The sequence below is a fragment of the Oreochromis aureus genome, linkage group 16, assembly GCF_013358895.1.
Source record: "Oreochromis aureus strain Israel breed Guangdong linkage group 16, ZZ_aureus, whole genome shotgun sequence".
Classification (NCBI taxonomy): Eukaryota; Metazoa; Chordata; class Actinopteri; order Cichliformes; family Cichlidae; genus Oreochromis; species Oreochromis aureus.
Genome location: NC_052957.1, coordinates 27,616,572 through 27,634,153, shown reverse-complemented (window position 1 = coordinate 27,634,153; position 17,582 = coordinate 27,616,572). Strand labels below are relative to the sequence as shown.

The 17,582-nt window shown below is 40.7% G+C and overlaps 1 protein-coding gene across 2 annotated transcripts; it reads left to right on the top strand.

Annotated features, from left to right (window-relative positions):
* The first annotated feature begins 436 nt into the window (after nt 1-436).
* Nucleotides 437-6,445, top strand: gja3 (gap junction protein, alpha 3). Of its 2 annotated transcripts, none has more exons than XM_039599931.1 (3): nt 437-508; nt 1,080-1,141; nt 2,165-6,445. In XM_039599931.1, the coding sequence occupies exon 3, from the start codon at nt 2,198-2,200 to the stop codon at nt 3,617-3,619; it is 1,422 nt and encodes a 473-aa protein (XP_039455865.1). In that variant the 5' UTR covers nt 437-508; nt 1,080-1,141; nt 2,165-2,197; the 3' UTR covers nt 3,620-6,445. The 2 variants fall into 2 exon arrangements, with proteins under 2 accessions (XP_039455865.1, XP_039455866.1); XM_039599932.1 differs by having other exon boundaries at nt 461-588.
* Nucleotides 6,446-17,582: the final 11,137 nt, after the last annotated feature.

Here is a 17,582-nt window from a genome sequence, read left to right as displayed (position 1 = left end):
AATTTGGGAATGTTTCTAAACTTTTGGCAACTTTATGCGCACGGTTTTGGGGAGGTTGGCAGGGGCGTGGTGTGGCCGGACAGGCTGATGACTCTGTGGATTCACTCATGGATGGTCACGCAATGTGACAGCCCAGCCATGGCTGGAAATGAGCTGTAGCTCCGTTTAACCGAGCTTCATCTCTCCGACTCCGAGCCTCCTCCAGAAACTAACAACAAGAAAGAAAAAGGTTTCCCTTGCGCAAAGTAACGGGCCCCGGAGAGAAGTTTGTGCATGAACGAGTTTGTGAGGGCCGCATTAAAAAAAAACGGGGAAAAAAAAGAAGTTTGTCGAGCTGTCAGAGAAGTGACAAGTTGAGTGTGGGTGGGGGGGTGGATCAAGGACACAGAGGGAGGGTCGCTTCAGCCGCGGGAGGTCCACACCACTTTTCAACGCACTCCAGTGATGGCACCAATGATGGCAGATGGATTTGCGTTTCGTGTTTAAGTATGACATCTCCGCTTTAAAGGTATGACGGATAAACACCACCGTGGCTATTTTCTTGCACTAAAACGGGAGTACAGTAAATGAAGAACGGCATGTTATCAGGTAATTAAAAGTTGCTTCAGTTTTACCGAACAAGGGGGGAACAAGAAGGCTGTCAAAGCTTAAAAGGAGTCTGGGGACTCTGGGACACTCTGCATTGTCACTCTGGCAGGTAGGGCTTTGCATTTGAACCCGTCTGTTACATTTTTCACCATCTGACACAAATGCCACAAGTAGCTGTGGAGCTGAGGGGACTGAGGGTTTTTTTTTTTTTTTTTAAAGTTTTTGCGGGTTTGTCAGTAATAAGTCATCACAAGGTCACAAATGGAAAGCACGACTTTCTGATTCTCTGGGTGTAACTGCTGCAGTTTCCCCCAATAAGTTTATATTGATGTCAGGTAAATGGAAACTGTTTAAAGAGTCTGACCGTTTTCTGAAACAACCAGCAGTGTTTTAATTTTTCACCAGAAAATTTATTTTAATGTATTTGTATTTGAATGCATTTCTTACAAAGCCTCTTGAAAGTTAACATGTTGTTTTTTCCTCTCTTCTAGGTGTCATACATATTGTGAACCCTAGTCGATGGATTTATTACCTTTAATACAAGAATATTTTAGTAAGTTTACCCTCAAATGAGTGTGTATGTTTGCGCTGAATATGTTGCATGATTAGGGTTCAGTGTACACAACACTGTCTAAAAGGCTCTACCTGCCACGTGTTTGAGTTTAATAAGCCAGTCTCTGCATCTGAATTCGCTATACTTCAATATTAAAATGTAGTTTGAAACTTAAGCAGCTTAAATCTTTATCAAGCAAAAGAGCCAAAGTCAAAAGATGTGAGGATGTGGTGCTGCTTGGTAAAGGCGTCGGGTTAGGACTGGGGAAATATACCAGCTATTTTCTGATACATAAGCAAATAATGTGATTAACCAGAGAATAAATCATATAAATCACTACTTTCTTCACTTTTTAAAGTTTCTGAGTTAAAAAAATAATCTTTAATTTACCATAATATATCACACAGATACTATACTAGACTTAATAATTCTATTTTTTTAATCTCTTTTTATTCTGGTGGCTTTATTATTACAGTTGCAATAGAGAGGGACGATGGTGTGTAGGATGTGTGTAGACGATGTCAGTTTTTGAGCGTGTGTGTGTGTGTGTGTGTACGCCCTGGTAGACCCCATCTCTGTTTTCGAACATCATAATGTTGATCTCAGCACATGCCTGCTGTGCAGTGGAGCGAGCAGGTGAGAGAGAAAGAGAAAGAGAGAGAGAAAGGGAGTGAACCAGGGTTCAGTGACAGAGGTGGCCTATATGGTATAAGAGCTGCTAAGAAGCAGCTGTTATTGATCTGTTATCTATTTGTGATGTCTGAGTTGGCAGATTTCTTTAAGGACCACTTTCTGCTAAGTGCTTACAAAACAAAATGTCAAGCTTTGCTCCACGTCCTTGCATCCTCTTGTCTGATTGCATGTGCAGTGTTTTAAATGTGAGGGTAAGCCCTTGACACCTGTTGCACTGACAAATGTTAAGCTGTTCTAACCAAATCCTAAGCACCTCTTTAACTTCCACTCTCTCCGCTTATTTCTCCTCTTTTTGTTTTTTGGCACCCCTTTTCTTTTTTCCCACTCCAGCCTGTACTTTCTCCATAGGCTAAATCTTGAAGCATGGGCGACTGGAGCTTTCTGGGGCGGCTGTTGGAGAACGCTCAGGAGCACTCAACGGTCATCGGCAAAGTCTGGCTGACTGTCCTCTTCATCTTCAGGATCCTGGTGCTGGGGGCTGCGGCCGAAGAGGTCTGGGGTGACGAGCAGTCCGACTTCACGTGTAACACCCAGCAGCCCGGATGTGAGAACGTCTGCTATGACGAGGCCTTCCCCATCTCGCACATCCGCTTCTGGGTGCTGCAGATCATCTTCGTGTCCACGCCAACCCTCATCTACCTGGGCCACGTGCTGCACATCGTCCGCATGGAGGAAAAGCGGAAAGAAAAGGAGGAGGAGATGCGCAAGGCAAACAGGCTCCAAGAGGAGAAAGAACTCCTGTATAGAAATGGTGGCGATGTTGGAGGAGGAGGAGGAGGAGGCGGCAAAAAGGAGAAGCCGCCAATCAGGGACGAGCATGGCAAAATCCGTATCAGAGGCGCGTTGCTGCGTACCTATGTGTTCAACATTATTTTCAAGACCCTGTTTGAAGTGGGATTCATTTTGGGCCAGTATTTTCTCTATGGCTTCCAGCTGAGGCCCCTGTACAAGTGTGCACGTTGGCCCTGCCCCAACATCGTTGACTGCTTCATATCGAGGCCCACTGAAAAAACTATTTTTATTATATTTATGCTTGTGGTGGCTTGCGTGTCTCTTTTGCTGAATTTGTTAGAGATCTATCACCTTGGATGGAAGAAAGTTAAACAGGGCATGACCAATGAGTATGCCCCTGACCGTGAGTCGCTGCGCCGCGTCGACATTGCAGAGCCTGAGTGTTTGGCCTCGGCCTCCAGAACTGCCCCATCCAGCCCCAGCTACCCTCCCAACTACACAGATGTGACGGCGGGCAGCGGGGCGTTCCTGCCGCCCATGGGGCCAGCCACCGTGCCCTCGGCCGCAGAGTTCAAGATGGACGACCTTCAGCAGGAGGAGTCCCTCCAATCCTCCCCCTCTTCCCACTACTACATCAGCAACAACAACAACCACAGGCTGGCCACACAGCAGAACTGGGCCAACCTGGCAACCGAGCAGCAGACTCGGGAGATGAAGGCCACCTCCCCTTCCTCTTCTTGTTCTGCCACCAGCAGCGACAATGAGCAGCACCAAAGCGTCAATGGTGCTCTGCTCCTACCCACCAGCAACACCACCAGTAACACCAACATCACCAACGCGACTGCCAACGCTGCCTCCAGCGGCAGCAGCCCTGGCAACGCCTCCAACGCAGGCAGCTGGGATGGAGGAAAGAGCGAGCAGGACGAAGGCCACGTCACCACCACAGTGGAGATGCACGAGCCTCCGGTGATGGTCAGCACAGACCCTCGGCGGCTCAGTCGGGCCAGCAAGAGCAGCAGCATCAGGGCCAGGCCGAGTGATCTGGCTGTCTAAATCCATTCAGCCCTTTCATGTCCCTTAAAGCCCTCTTGAATAACATCCCACTTTCCTCACCCCAAACCCAGACACAATCATGAACATGTAAGAAGCAACAAAACAAACAAACAAAACAAAACAAACCATGAGACAGGAAAGCAAGAAAGTCAAGAGAATGTTTAGGGCAAATGTGAAATGACTGAACCACTAGCTGTCGTTGATTTAGTGCAATCGGTGAGTTGCAGAGTAGTTGAGGCAAGGTTTGGTTTTTTCTTGATTAATAGTCTATATTTATGCACACAATATGTGACCATGCACTTCTGCAAAGTCAGGAGCCTCCGGTAACAGCAATGGATGGAGTGAAGGACATTGTGATCTATTAATTTTACATGAAAATGGACACATCTCACCAACATGTTTGATTTGGGGAAAGGGGATCTTCTGGTGTTTCCCTATATTTTCCTTTTTGTTGAGCCGCGGGGACTAATTATTCCAAATGGAAGTGGTCATTGAAGACTGGTGACTGGATATTTTGAATATTTTTATCTGGAGGAAACAGAGATAGCTGATGTTGATGCACAGGGCACCGAATGTGGGCAACTTGCTCATATATCTTGGTCCACATTTTTATCTGTTTTCATTGTCAAACTTGCAGCACAAACGTGCACGGTGTGTTGCACCGCATGTCGGGAGACCCGGAAGGCATTCTGCTCTTCCTGAATTTTACTGACTTGACTTATTTGTTGTGTTGAGAGTAATTCATCCGCAATGCCGTTTTGTACATGACGTTACATGTATTGTGTTCTGTGTAGTTGTGCATGCCAGCATGTGTAGCCCTACAACTCACCGATTCACTGACATATTTGCGTGGCAAAGTTGGCTAGCTAGGTTCTACCCATGATCCTTTTATAAAAGAAAAACAAAAGTTATAATGACATGGAACAGATAGGACGTTACTTTGGAAACTTTCACAGGGTCCTGGGATTAAAGAAAAATAAGTGAAGCGTGGACAGGATATGGGTTAAAAATGCTGGTAAAAGTCTTTCTTGCTATGTCCAGAGTACATCTGGGTCTCTCTGAACACCGCATTGCCAGTAAACCGGGCACAAAAACAAGGAAAGTAGGAGTCCCTTACGCCTGCCTCTGTCAGTGTTACCTTTAGTCAACATATCTGAAAAGAAAAATGCTCTCAGCTAACTGCACAAATACAAGATACTGCCTTCAAAGTCTATAAAAAAATGCATGCATGCCACTACGTGATACAAGAAAAAACTTTATCAAGATTTACCTTCAAACACTCAGCCTCCCAGAGCTCCAGAGTTACGTTTGTAACCATTTTTGTTAGATTGTCGGCAAACACTTCTGCCGTCAAACCCACTCCCCCCTTTTTAAAAAACAGAAATCCCCCACACCTAAAGATTGAGAGCAACTTTGGTCATTTTTTTTTTTACACTGAATTGAATTTTACTCATAAATTGCATACTTGTAGTAGTCAGTTTGTGATTGCAAAACAGCTATGACTTTAAAAAAAAGAAAAAAAAAAGAAAAAAAGACAAGGTGACTGGCGTTGGGCGTATCAGAACGCCGCAGGGTGCAGTCGGCCTCGACTGCTTCGATTTTGTTGTGTTCATCTTGATTCTTAGAGACCTTTAGAAACCCAAACTTTTAAACTGAACTCATCATTAGCCGCAGTCCTCTGTTCCTGTTATGTCTCTGTGCTGTTTGGTTTTGTCCACAACCCAGGCACTCACTTTCAAAAAGCTTTTTTAACTTTACATCAACAATAATCTGCTGTATTTCCTGTGAGTCCAACACCGGGGCAGAGTTCACACAGTAGCACTGTGTGAAAAGTTAACCATCTGCATTGGAGATATTGCACTGGTAGAGCATAACACCATAGCTGATTACTAATATGTCTGTAGGAACAGTACTTTTCAATGAGTTATTGTGTATAGGTTCATACACTGGAGTAAGAGCAGTGCAAAAAATGTTGTCGTTCCATTTGTCAGGGTGGTGGGGGGGCTACAGAATGATGGCACAGTATGGTTTGAGACTCTCAGTGCCCACAGGAGTATCATGTGTGATACTGTATCTTACTTATTTTGCTTCTTTCAGTGCAAATAGAGACTCAAAGAAGAGAATATATAGAATGCGTAGATTAAAGCTTCCAAATCCATGGTTCCCATTCAAATGACAAAGACATCTTTGATATCTGCATTTACAGTTTGGTAGTTGGTAAAGATTTGCACATTTAGAAAACAAAACTGCTTTTCTGCACCGCTCGTGTTGGTAGCAGTGGAGTGACAGGGAGAGAGCGAGATGCCAATCTTTATGACCCTCAAAGGGAAAAACATGTCTTAAACCAAAGCGCAGTCACTCTTCACAGAAAATGTATTATTAAAGATTTTATCTCAAGCTCAGATGATGATGAGAAAAAAAAAATACAGTGGCGGGAGAGAGAATAACAGCTGGGTTATTTTTCTGTTTGTTTACTCAGTATGTTCTCACAGAACTGTCGGGACTCTGGTTAGACGTCACATCAGATGGCTCCAATGTTGAGAGAATGTTAGCTGGGTAGCTGGCCCTTCCCTAACCCTGCATACAAAGCCCTGACAGGATGTTTTGTTCGAAGCCTGTGATCCCTGTGACTCCTCCAAACTCTCTCCTCTTATGTTTCATGCAGAGCATGATTTCTCTGGCTCGTCAGGGAGTCGGAACCATCTCACAATGCTCACAACAGCAACCTGTTTTCAGTGCTGTCTTAAATAAGAGAAGTGCCTTGTGTATGAATGATTTGTTTGTAAGAACAAGATGATGTAAATGTTCATTTACCTCAAATGTTTACAAAACTGTTACTAAATAAATTTTTTGTACCATATTTATTGCTCTTGTTTGCTTTACATGATGAATGAAGACTTCAGTCTTGGACTGGGGTCATGGAGTGACAGAGGCCTTGATTTGTCCTACTTTTAAGATGATAAAATACATATAATTAAAAAAATACTTTATAGATTCGCTTTGTGCTTTTTAGGCTTCAATTTAAACACATTTATTCCAGTCTGTCAGAATGAAGAATGAATCTGAAGATCAGAATCAGAGGAGAAGTAATGATTAGCTTTTTGTCATAATGTAAAATCACTTCCAGAGGCCCTTTTCTGAATTACCTTATGTAACATGAGGTTTTGATAATTCTTGGTTAACTTAGAGAAACTTGGAGAAACACTTTTTTCCAAACTTGGACAGAAATGTCTTGTCATAATAGGACAGACAGCAAAACTGAACTCAGTGTTAGACTTCGAGGTTTGAATTTTGGGGGAAAGATTTCATGAGATGTTTACTTGCTAGGTAAACTTCCAGGATGTTTGCCCTTCCATCCACCCCCCTTTTTAAATTTAAACCTGAACAACACAAAAGTCATAAGACAAAAAGTGGGATAAAAAAAACCAAAAACAACCTTATTTGAACTGGTTTTATACTGTAAACACAATAAAAAAATGAGAGATTTTTTTTAAACAAAGGTAATTTCTACAAACTTTAAAATCAGTTTAATCAGAATTTTACAGCACTACTAATTTAGTTTTCACACAGTACTCATCAACTTAATAGAGAGGCAAATATGTAAGACTCATTAGGCTGACATTTTAAAAAGTCATGGTCAGAAGGAATTCATATATCTTCTAATAAAAGTAGACTGACCAAAGCAAATGCGCATGAAGTCCATAACTTGTTTTTTTTCAGATATTTTAGTCCGACGTCATCAGTGCTTGCATTTGGCTCAGTTATAAAGATCATAAGGATCATTCTCAAGCGTTTTCCTTTTTAGGCTATCCTCAGTTTTATGTATGTATGTTTTTTTCCTCCTCCTTTGTCATTTCCCATACTGCCGGCTTCCTGTTTGTTGCTCTTTGACCTTCAATCCTCCGCAGTTCACTCCCTCACGCTGCCTTCCGACAGCAAATATTAAAAAGTGGCGCTGACTCAGAGTTACTTCATAACCACATCAAGACATAATTAAAATGGCACGGCTGTGTTAGTCTTGCACCTGAGAGTCAAACATCTACCACAAACACTCTCTGCACAATTACAAGAACTGAGGATTTACAACACTGTGCCGTGCATGATATTGATGGGTGAAATTTACAGCTCGGTGTGAACTTCCTTTGAGCACAGTGAGCATCAGCAAGCATCAACCCAAATATATGCACAGACATAAAAAGAGAAATAAGCAGACTTAACTAAATGTGTACTTCAAGTACTTTAAAGTAAATGTAAAGGAATGCACATTTGGGTAAATGGAGGTTGTATTAATGGCGTGTTCAGCCTTATATAAACCTTTTTACATAATATTACTTAAATAATAATTATTTTACAAAGAAACTCACTTAATCTCTGTGCTGAAATTTTAGTGGCCCTGAATAATTTCTGAAGGATTAATAGTGATGTCTAGTACCCAACGAGAGCCTTAGTACATATGTCAGTTTCTAAAAGCTTAGCCTAAGGAATAATTATATTAAATAATGATATATTAATGATATTTAAAAGCGTTAGTCATAGAATAAAAGCTGAATTGTTTATTTGGGACTCGTGTCAACTAAATAAACAACAAGGGACATCCTCAAAACTGCCTGTGACATTAGCAAAAATCTGCCCATTTGGGTGGTTTTGGCACAAAGCAGTTGTCCAGTGAGAATTTCGGATAAAAATCAGTATATCTGATCAATCTATTGTAATAAAATAAGCAAATTCACATGTCTTTTAACATTTTTTAAAAACATTTGAACTTATAAGGTTATAAAAAGGTCTGACACCCACACAAAGTTCTTTAACATACAGCTTTACTTACATATAAACATATCATGTAATATTAATATTAATGGAGCTACATTATATGGACGTGTAAATTATATTCCTGTTTCATTGTGTGTACTTATCTGTAAACCATGTAATCGGTAAAATCCCTTGGTGGAGACCGTATTAGTATGTTGGATGGTGCTTTGTGCGTCTCTTACGCTTAATCTTTTTCTTATTGTCTTCTAACTGGCAAATGGATGATGCAGTCTTATAAACTTGTTGTAATAAAACTTCCTTGACGTTCAAGGTCGGATCGTTCAGTGTCAACATCTTTGATCTGATTTTTTCTGTGAAACTTAGAACCATAAACCAACATAAAACTGTGACAATGGTGAAAAGCTTTCTACTATAGGAGGTAATTCTGATTGCAACAGCTGATGGATAATTTGCAATGACTGCTGAGTGGGAAGCCTTCCTAAAGGGGCCCCACTCCAGCTTTGTGCAGCAGCTCATTATCTTACTGGGGCTCACTATGAATTCAAACTGTAAATGTAAATGTAAAGTTATTTTGGATACTGATGTTAGTATTTTCAGCTATTTCGCTATTTCATCACCGTGGCTGGCTCAGTTAGCATTACCTCTGCTCGCTGGGCTCAGATTGGACCTTTGGTGGTTATTATATACACATGATTCATATCCTTAATGCTACTGTGTTTTATATATTTATTTAATAAATATTAGTCAATGTCTGTAATAATATCAAACTGGATTGAAGTTAAAGACTAGTGTCGCTGAAACATTGTAGCTAAATGTTGCCAAATCAGCTGTGTATTTTGCTTACATGTCCTCTTCCTCCTTCCACAAGTGCAGTCGTGCTGCAGGCTACAATCAGTCTGTTCTGATGCCAAACCAAGCAGCAACCTCAGGCTGAAAAATCAAAGTACCAAAGAGCTTTATAGTTTATGTTTCCCTTTTCATAACAACTCTGTGGGGGCTGAAGTTTGCTACCTTAACTGACAGGTGTCCAGATGCAGGCATCTATAGATGATTGCTGTGTGCTAAGCCTCACCACTGCTAATTCAAGCCACTGAACTGGATCTCTCCATCATGTTTGTGCCTTTTGAAGCATTTTAATGATACAGCCTGCTTCACAGGGGTGGGACAATAAAAACAGCCTTTCCAGTTTTATTATGCTGTTATCAAATGTAGGTTACTTGAAAAAAAATGACAAAAAAGACAGAAAGAGAATAATGATATACCTAGTTTATTTCCTGCTATTAAAGTTGATATCACTGAAAATAGATGCATATAAATATACGATTTTGAAATCTATAATAATCTGCTTTAACTGGCTGAATGATTGATTGACTGGAAGTCCCACTGCTTTAATGATTCTCAGCAGAGGTGAGCAGAAGCATCTTGAGAGTCACTCTTTAAGAGCAAAACTTGGTCAGGAAAGACAAATAAATATTTTGTGAACGGTTGCCTGTGATCTGACCTGTCCAGGGATTTGAACCAGCTTTTCTGCAATTTTATTACATTACTACCAACATAGGACAGTCTTGGTGGCCAGGAAATTTTGAATGGTGGCCAGTGCCCCACCCCCACCCCCCTTGGTAGCGCTCCTGGCTGTGAGAGACAGACCATCTCTGAGGTGTGTACTTCAGTTTGGGTGAGTGAAATTGTAGTAATTCCTTAGACTGTTACTTAAGGATTCTTAAGCATATGTAAGAGTGCGATGCACCCCTACAGTTCAGTGGTGCAGCTTTCTAACAAATCTTGCTAGTGTTAGCTGATAACGTTCTTTCTAATCTGTTGTCTAAATATGGTCACTTCTAGCTCCACAAACATGGAAGCAAAAAAAGCTAGGTTTCATGATGGAGAGGCCAAAACCAATAGGTGATATCACCGTGGTTACAATCTTCTAGGTAGTTGCATGTCAAACAAGCGTTTTGCCCGCAGACTGCTGTAACAGAGATGTCTGTAAAGTAGTTGATGGGACACTTCTAACTGCAATCAAAACAGTGCTTTTAATTTTGTTATGAACTTTTACGTAATGGAGGCTTCAAATATGCAAACGCCCACTAGCATAGAGAAAAGTTAGTTTTTTCATGATGAGTGAGGTCAACACTAATGAGACTATAAGAGATTAGACTACATTTTCTAAACCCTAATGTTTTCTTGGCACAGCATATTTCTGCATATGCATACCATTAAAACGCAAATCCAAAACAAATTGAAATCGGATGTCTCTTTGAGCTCTGTAATTGTGGCAGTAAGAACTTTTTTTGTCGGTCAAATGGAAGCTATTCTTTATAAGACATATGTTTGTTTGTTTTTTCATTGTAAACACAAGCTCTGCAAAGCCAGTTATGTTTGCAGACACGGTTTACTAGTCTCTTTTCTTTATCTGTGAAAGGACTCCAAAAACCTCAATGAGTAAGAAAATGAGCACTGGGTTACTTAGTGCAGAAATCTGGCAGTGTGTCTAACAGGGGAGTGCAGTACATGAGTGCTGCGCTCTTGGGTCCAGTGGCTGAAGAGTGATGGGAGATAGATGATCTTTTGGCACGACTAACAGGAGGCCTCAACCCATCACTCACCAGAGGCTTTGTTTCCACTGCAGGGCCAAACAGACATTTTCTAACATTTGTAGCAGGATTCATTTGATTCACGTTGTTCCTGTTTTTGTGTCTGTTCTTCTGTAAGTTAATAATGCACAAATGGAAGCAAGGTACTATACACATTCATTTAAGTGTGTTCCTTCCTTCCTTCCTTCCTTCCTCGACCATGTCTTTGCCATTTTATGTTTCTGATCCCAAACAGTTCAAAGAAGTGTTTTTAGAAATGTTGTTAGAAATAAATGTTTTTTTTAAGGCGTAATAAAAATAGAATAGAATAGAATGCTTTTATTGTCACTATACAGATGTATCTAATTGTAACCCTGTATAGTGACAATAAAGGCATTCTATTCTATTCTATTTTTATTACACCTTTTAAAAAAAGCTGATTGAATTTGTTACTTTTGTCTTACAAATCATATTAAGCTCACCAGCAGAAAACACAACATTTTTTGACTTATTGCAAACTACATTGGTTCTTTGTTAACTGGTAACTAGGCAACAATAACAGTCCTGTGCTTTTCAGCTGAAATCTTTTTGAGGGCGACCAAAGGCTAGCCTGTAAATTTAAATTACACTTTCTTGTTTCTTTTTTGTTATGATTTTCCTTTTTTTTTTATTTTGAAAAGGCTAGATAAATTATTTTGAGAAATCTTTTTATTTGCTCAAACAGCAGCTTTGAGATTTTGCACAGACTTTGACTAAAACCCAAACCGCCTCACACTGATTTATTACAAATAGCCTGTTAATGAAAAACATTTGTAGAATTTAACAAAATAATAAATAATGACGATCCATCCAGAAAGTAAATACAGTTAGACCCGTGGTCACGATAATGGTTTTAATCCACTCTGAAGCCCCACTTTGCCCCTGTGATGGAAAAGTGACTTCTCGAGAACGAGAACGTCTGTCACTGAGTCACCAGTCTGCAGTTCAGGGCAGACAGGAGGCTATATTTAGCCTTTAATCACCTAACAAATTCACACTCAGTCCACAGCACAAATACCTCAGGCCCTCTTTATGTATTTCAGGAGTGTGATGAATTTGTTTCTAGGAGGCCTGACCGCTGGCTCATGGAGAGATGTTGGTTTGTTTGACAGAAGCCTTTCTAGCTTGGTACCAGACTTATTGGTCTGACTGCATTCTTTAAAGTCTAGATCACAAATCCTCGGTTATTTTTAACAAAGAATTAAAAAATAAAAGGAATAAGCGGTCTTGTGGTTAAAATTTCATCAGAGCTCCATGCCGCTTCAGTCACACACATTATCTACACTACGTAATTAAGTAATTATAGTAGTTATCTTTTTAACTAATCTAAGCAAAAAGCCCCATGGTAACCAGCATCAGAAAAATGTATATACCATCAAATTCAGTCTGCCGCAGTCTCTCATTTAAATGTTTCATTACTAAAGACACATCAGTGATTTCAGAGTTAAGAATCCAAATGTCGTCTGTGTATCCTGGTTTCTTTAATACTTCTTTTTCTTTTGTCTGCTCTAAAACATAAATCTAAAGGTGATGAACAAATAATAGTGTCTGAATCAGCACATTAGGTGGATTTTGTGTCAATAAAAATGTACACATCATCTCGGGACATTTAAAAATCAAGTAGAGATGTGATGACCTTTGTGTTCGGTCCTGTCTTGGACTCGGTGTGTATCAGCTTTAGACTTCTGTTAAAACTGAAGTAGTCAGATAACATTTAAACTTGAAAGCCATAACTGGTTAAATAAATTCAATAACTTTTAAAAACTCCTTTTGATAACAAACTGTTTAACTATGACTTGACAAAACAAAGAATTTAGCAAAATCTGATGCAAACATTGCTGACACATGTTAAACATACAGTTCACCTAAACACAGCGCTTTTCCATAAACTCAGTGCCTCCTGATCACATATATGATGTAATGTTGCAGCACTTACTCTTTGTAGTCATGTGGGGTGGCTTGTTTTGACTGTCCATACAATGAAGGGAGGGGCTCCACAGGGAGAAAAACTATTATGAGAGTTATGTGAAGGGAAGGGGGGGGTTCAGCTCTGCGGGGACACCTACAGGCCAGGCAGGGGCATGGACATGATACCCACAATGCAACTAGGTGACTCCACCTGGCTCCTGAATGCAGCAGGTTGCTCTAATCACCCAGTGACTGATACTGAAAACATATTTGTCTGTCCCCCTCCTCTAAATAATCAATGTTAAAGTTTCACTCAAATGGCCACATAGACTGCCTTTTTTAAGAAAAAGTCAAATGTTTAACCTTCAGTGACTGAGTGGCATAATTTGTGACCACAGCAGATTATTTATATGGCGTGTTCTGAGGATTTTCAACTATAAAAATATTTTCTGTCATGAATTTGTCTTTTGTTTTGTGGAAGAATTGCCCCGTTGGTTGTCAAGAATAATAAAAAGTTGTGCAGATATTTAAACCGAGCATTAAAATGGGAAAGAAAGGTGATTACGGTGAATTTGAACATTGCACGGTTGTTGGTGCCGGACGGGCTGCCAGAGCAATTCAGAAACTTCTGAGAAAATATCGAGTGAGCAGAAGTTCTCTGGAAGAAAATGCCTTGTTGATGTCAAAGGTCAGAGGAGAATGGCCAGCCTGCTTCGAGCTGATAGGAAGGCAACAGCAACCTGAATAACTGAACGCACAATACATCAAACCTACAAGCCTACAAAATGGGAGACCACACCGGTGCCACTCCTCTCAGCTAAACAGGAAACTGAGGGAATAGAAGACAATAGACAAAAACATTCTTTCAATAGAAGATTGCAAAAAAGTTGTCTGGTCTAATGAGTGTCAATTTCTGGTGGGGGATGGTGTGGGGGACATTTTCTTGTCACACTTTGGACCCCTTGGTACCATTGGTTTTAATAGCTATTGTTGCTAACCATGTCATATCCAGTGGTCTGACATACGTTATGTCACGGAAAAGGTGTTAAAAATAAGAATGAAATGAGATATTTACTGATTAAAAACACCAGGATGTTTTCTGCAGCGCTTCCCTTGAAGGTCATCTGTGCTCTGTTGATGTACCCATTTTTGTATTTTAATGGTGTTTAATAACCTGCGTGTCTGACGTATCTGAACGGGCTTTCACGTAATTTATAGCAACACATCATATCTGGTGTGATTTGTTTGTTTCCGGCTGGATGAGCTTATTCAGACTGCATCGTCATGCTGCGTTTGTCATGTTGTCTGATCTTCTTGATTCTTCGCATGTGATATTAATATACAGCAGATGATCGGTGAATTCCAGATGTCCTCGAAATGCTTTCACGCTTTCTGTTGTCAGACGTTAATTTTAAAGTTTATATTGTCCAGGAATACTTATGCATTTAGACTTTCAGCTAGCATCAAACTACACTAAAGTCTCAAAAACAATTTACATGATCAACAGACCTGTTTCATATCAACTTTTACTGTGAGGAAGAGGAGAGTTGCTGCTGGCGACGATATGGGAGGTGAAAGTGATCTTGGCTTCAAAGGACAGTGGCCTACTGCATTACTCATGTTACGAGAACTTAAATCTGTTTACACAGTGACATAGTGGAGACTAGGCTACCTTTTGTGGAGAAAAAGCAAGTCCCCATAAAATAAATCTTCTTCGTCTTCTTTTCTTTGTTGCCACAAATGCCTTTAGAGACGAAAGGGTTGAGAGAGAAAGTGTCCGATAAATGTAGCAGACGAGGTGTTTTCAAAGACTACAAGTGTGCATTCTGATACCTGAACTAATGTACAAATTCAAATCTGAAGTTCACCACCGATGAGCTGTTGGTATAATTAGCAACCCAGGAATGTGCCAAAGGTCCTTCTAAGTTTCCCTTTGGGCATTTGCTGCTTTTTCACTCATTTTCAGTCCTTCTATATTAACATTTTCAGAGGAATGTTTTTGGTTGTTAAACCAACAACAATGGCCAGTAAATCAATCAAGGATGAAAAGATAGCTAACTCAAAGGATGAACAAGTGTTGTTTCAACACATAACAGACAACTTAGCAAAGAGCTAATTTTACTTTGTATCTTTAAACACTTTGTCACTAACAGCCTGTCGTAAAAACATGTCATTTGTTTCTATTTCTTTAGTTGATTCAATAAAAAATGCTAAAGATAACATAGTTTCATGGACATAATCTGTCATAGTTTGGGGCTGCATTTCATGCACGTGGTGTTGGTGATCTTGTCAAAGTTGATTAAATTACAAATCCAGAGGATTTTTGATCCACCGTACAATACCATCTGGAAAGCATCTGATTGGCCGTGGCTTCATTTTTCATAATGACACCAAACACACTGCCAATGCAGTAAAAGCAAACCTGGATAGAAAAACACACAACTGACAAATCAGTCCTTGACTGGCCTCCCCAGAGACCTCAACAATATTGAAGCAGTAAATGGGACAAAAGGCAGCCAACATCCATGTATTCTTCAGGAAATCTGAATATTTCTGAAGATTACTTAAAGAAATTACAGGAAAGCTCCCTAAGTTGAGACAGTGCTGAAAAATAAAGGAGCTCAAACCAGTAGTTAGATTTTCAAACTCCATTTTTTCCATACATCCTGAATTTCCATGAATATTTGCACCTGTTTCAATGAATGGCTACACCTACCCTCACATTTTCCTAGTTAAATACAGAGAAAAAAGTGGTGACTAAAGACTTTTACACAGTAATATATATTATCTATGGGTTGATTCCTTTAAAAAAATGCTCCAAAATGGCTGAGAGGTCCAGTCGAGTGAATTGTGGAGAAGCCTTGCGGACAGTTGACTAATCTGCATTATTAGAAGCAGACTAGGCAGTCAAAGTAGCCATGATTCTAAGAATGATAACTTTAAGCCTGAATAGCTCCTGTACATTTTCATGAAGGGAGATCTTAGCCATAAAAGCCCAAACCATTACTTGTACAGGGCTGTAAACATGTTTATTTCTTATCTAAAGTTGGCTATTTTAACTCAGGGACAGGGAATGATTGGGGAATGAAGTCATTCAAAGAACTGCAGTTATTGGCACTTCCAAGGTGTCTTCTAAAAACTGGACACAAATAAATTTGGTAATTTCTAAAGAAAAAGGCTCAAGACTGTTCATGTACAGTCAGGACATTCTGGGGCTGTTGGGGGGCAGTTTTAAGGTTAAACACTACACTGACTGTACCCACCATGTGTCAACAGGTGGGCATTTGGGAAAAGATGAGTTTGGTGACTGCACTGAGGGGATTGATGCAGTCAATGCCCACCATGACTTACCAAATAGGATTGAGCCATCTGAATTTTAGCCTCATCCGAGCCTCCGACTCACCCACAGCAGCAGTCGGAGCCATAATTACACTAATCTGTGTCTGTGTGTATGTCTGAAGCTGTTGTCTATCAAATGTATTCCAAACATTCCCAGCCATAGTTTGGAAATTTGTATAACAGTTAAGTAAAAAAGAATCAGTAGACGTCTTTTGTAGGTGTGTGAGTAAAATATTTGTGCTGCCCTTTAACCCACATCCAAGCGTTCCCAGCTAAACTCTTGCCCATCCCTCAGCCAGTCCTGTGCCATGTGTTGAGGCACACAACCTGAGAAATGCAGTTGTCATCCATTCCTTCTCTCTTGTCCTCTCTGCAGCTGTATACTACACACACATACACACACGCACACACACAGAGCAGCAGCTCTTGCGTCCCAGGCGCTGTTGTTTTATCAATAAATGGCGACATTAGTTCATATCATGTGATTCGAAGAGGATTCGTTGCACATTAGAGGCCCTAATCGCCACCTATAGTCTACCCCCCGGGCCTCGCCCACATGACCCTGCTGAGCACAGCGTTTTCTTTATGCCCCCTGAAAGAGCTGGGGATTGAGCCCAAACAAAAAAACCCCACGAGGGTGAAAAAATGTTTTTACACCCACCACGCTCCCTCGCAGGCCTGGCTGTGTGGGCTCACCGAACCCTTTTAGCTTTCGATCAATGGGGCAAGTTACTGGAGTCTGGCCAACTCTGACAGATAGCACAGAAAGAAAAAAGCTTGCCTCTTCAAAAAATTTGGGTTTTTTGTCACTGTGTTTTGTACCTCCACCCATCCTCACTTCAAAAAAAGAAAAAAGAAAAAAATGCAAGGTGAAATGAGGGAATGCTTCTTTCATTTTCCCTTAAAGATTAGAGTTTTCTGTGTGGAGGGTGAGAAGGCGAGGCTGTGGGTGGAGGAACAGGAGGAAGAGGAGGGCAGAGGGAAAGCTGCTTTGCGTCATCCGCAGCAGATGAACCTCTTGCCGGACGTGGGTTCCTGACATGGAAGCTGGACAAAGCAGCAGCTCGTCCCACAGCTAATGATGGGTGTTATAATTTAACAAAAGTCTGGGGGTGATTATGGGTCTGCTGATGAACCAGGAGCCGTGGGATACGCAGCAGTCTCTGGGGACGGGTTCAAAACGAGAGCGCAGTGCCCCCCATTGGAGTAGAAAACACATTGCTCTTTTCCACTCAGACTTCATAGTGCTGCTGATAATTTAGTACACTCTATGTAGGGAGTTCCCAGATGATATTGGAAATTGCTGAACTGCACAAAATTAAACTAATAGTACA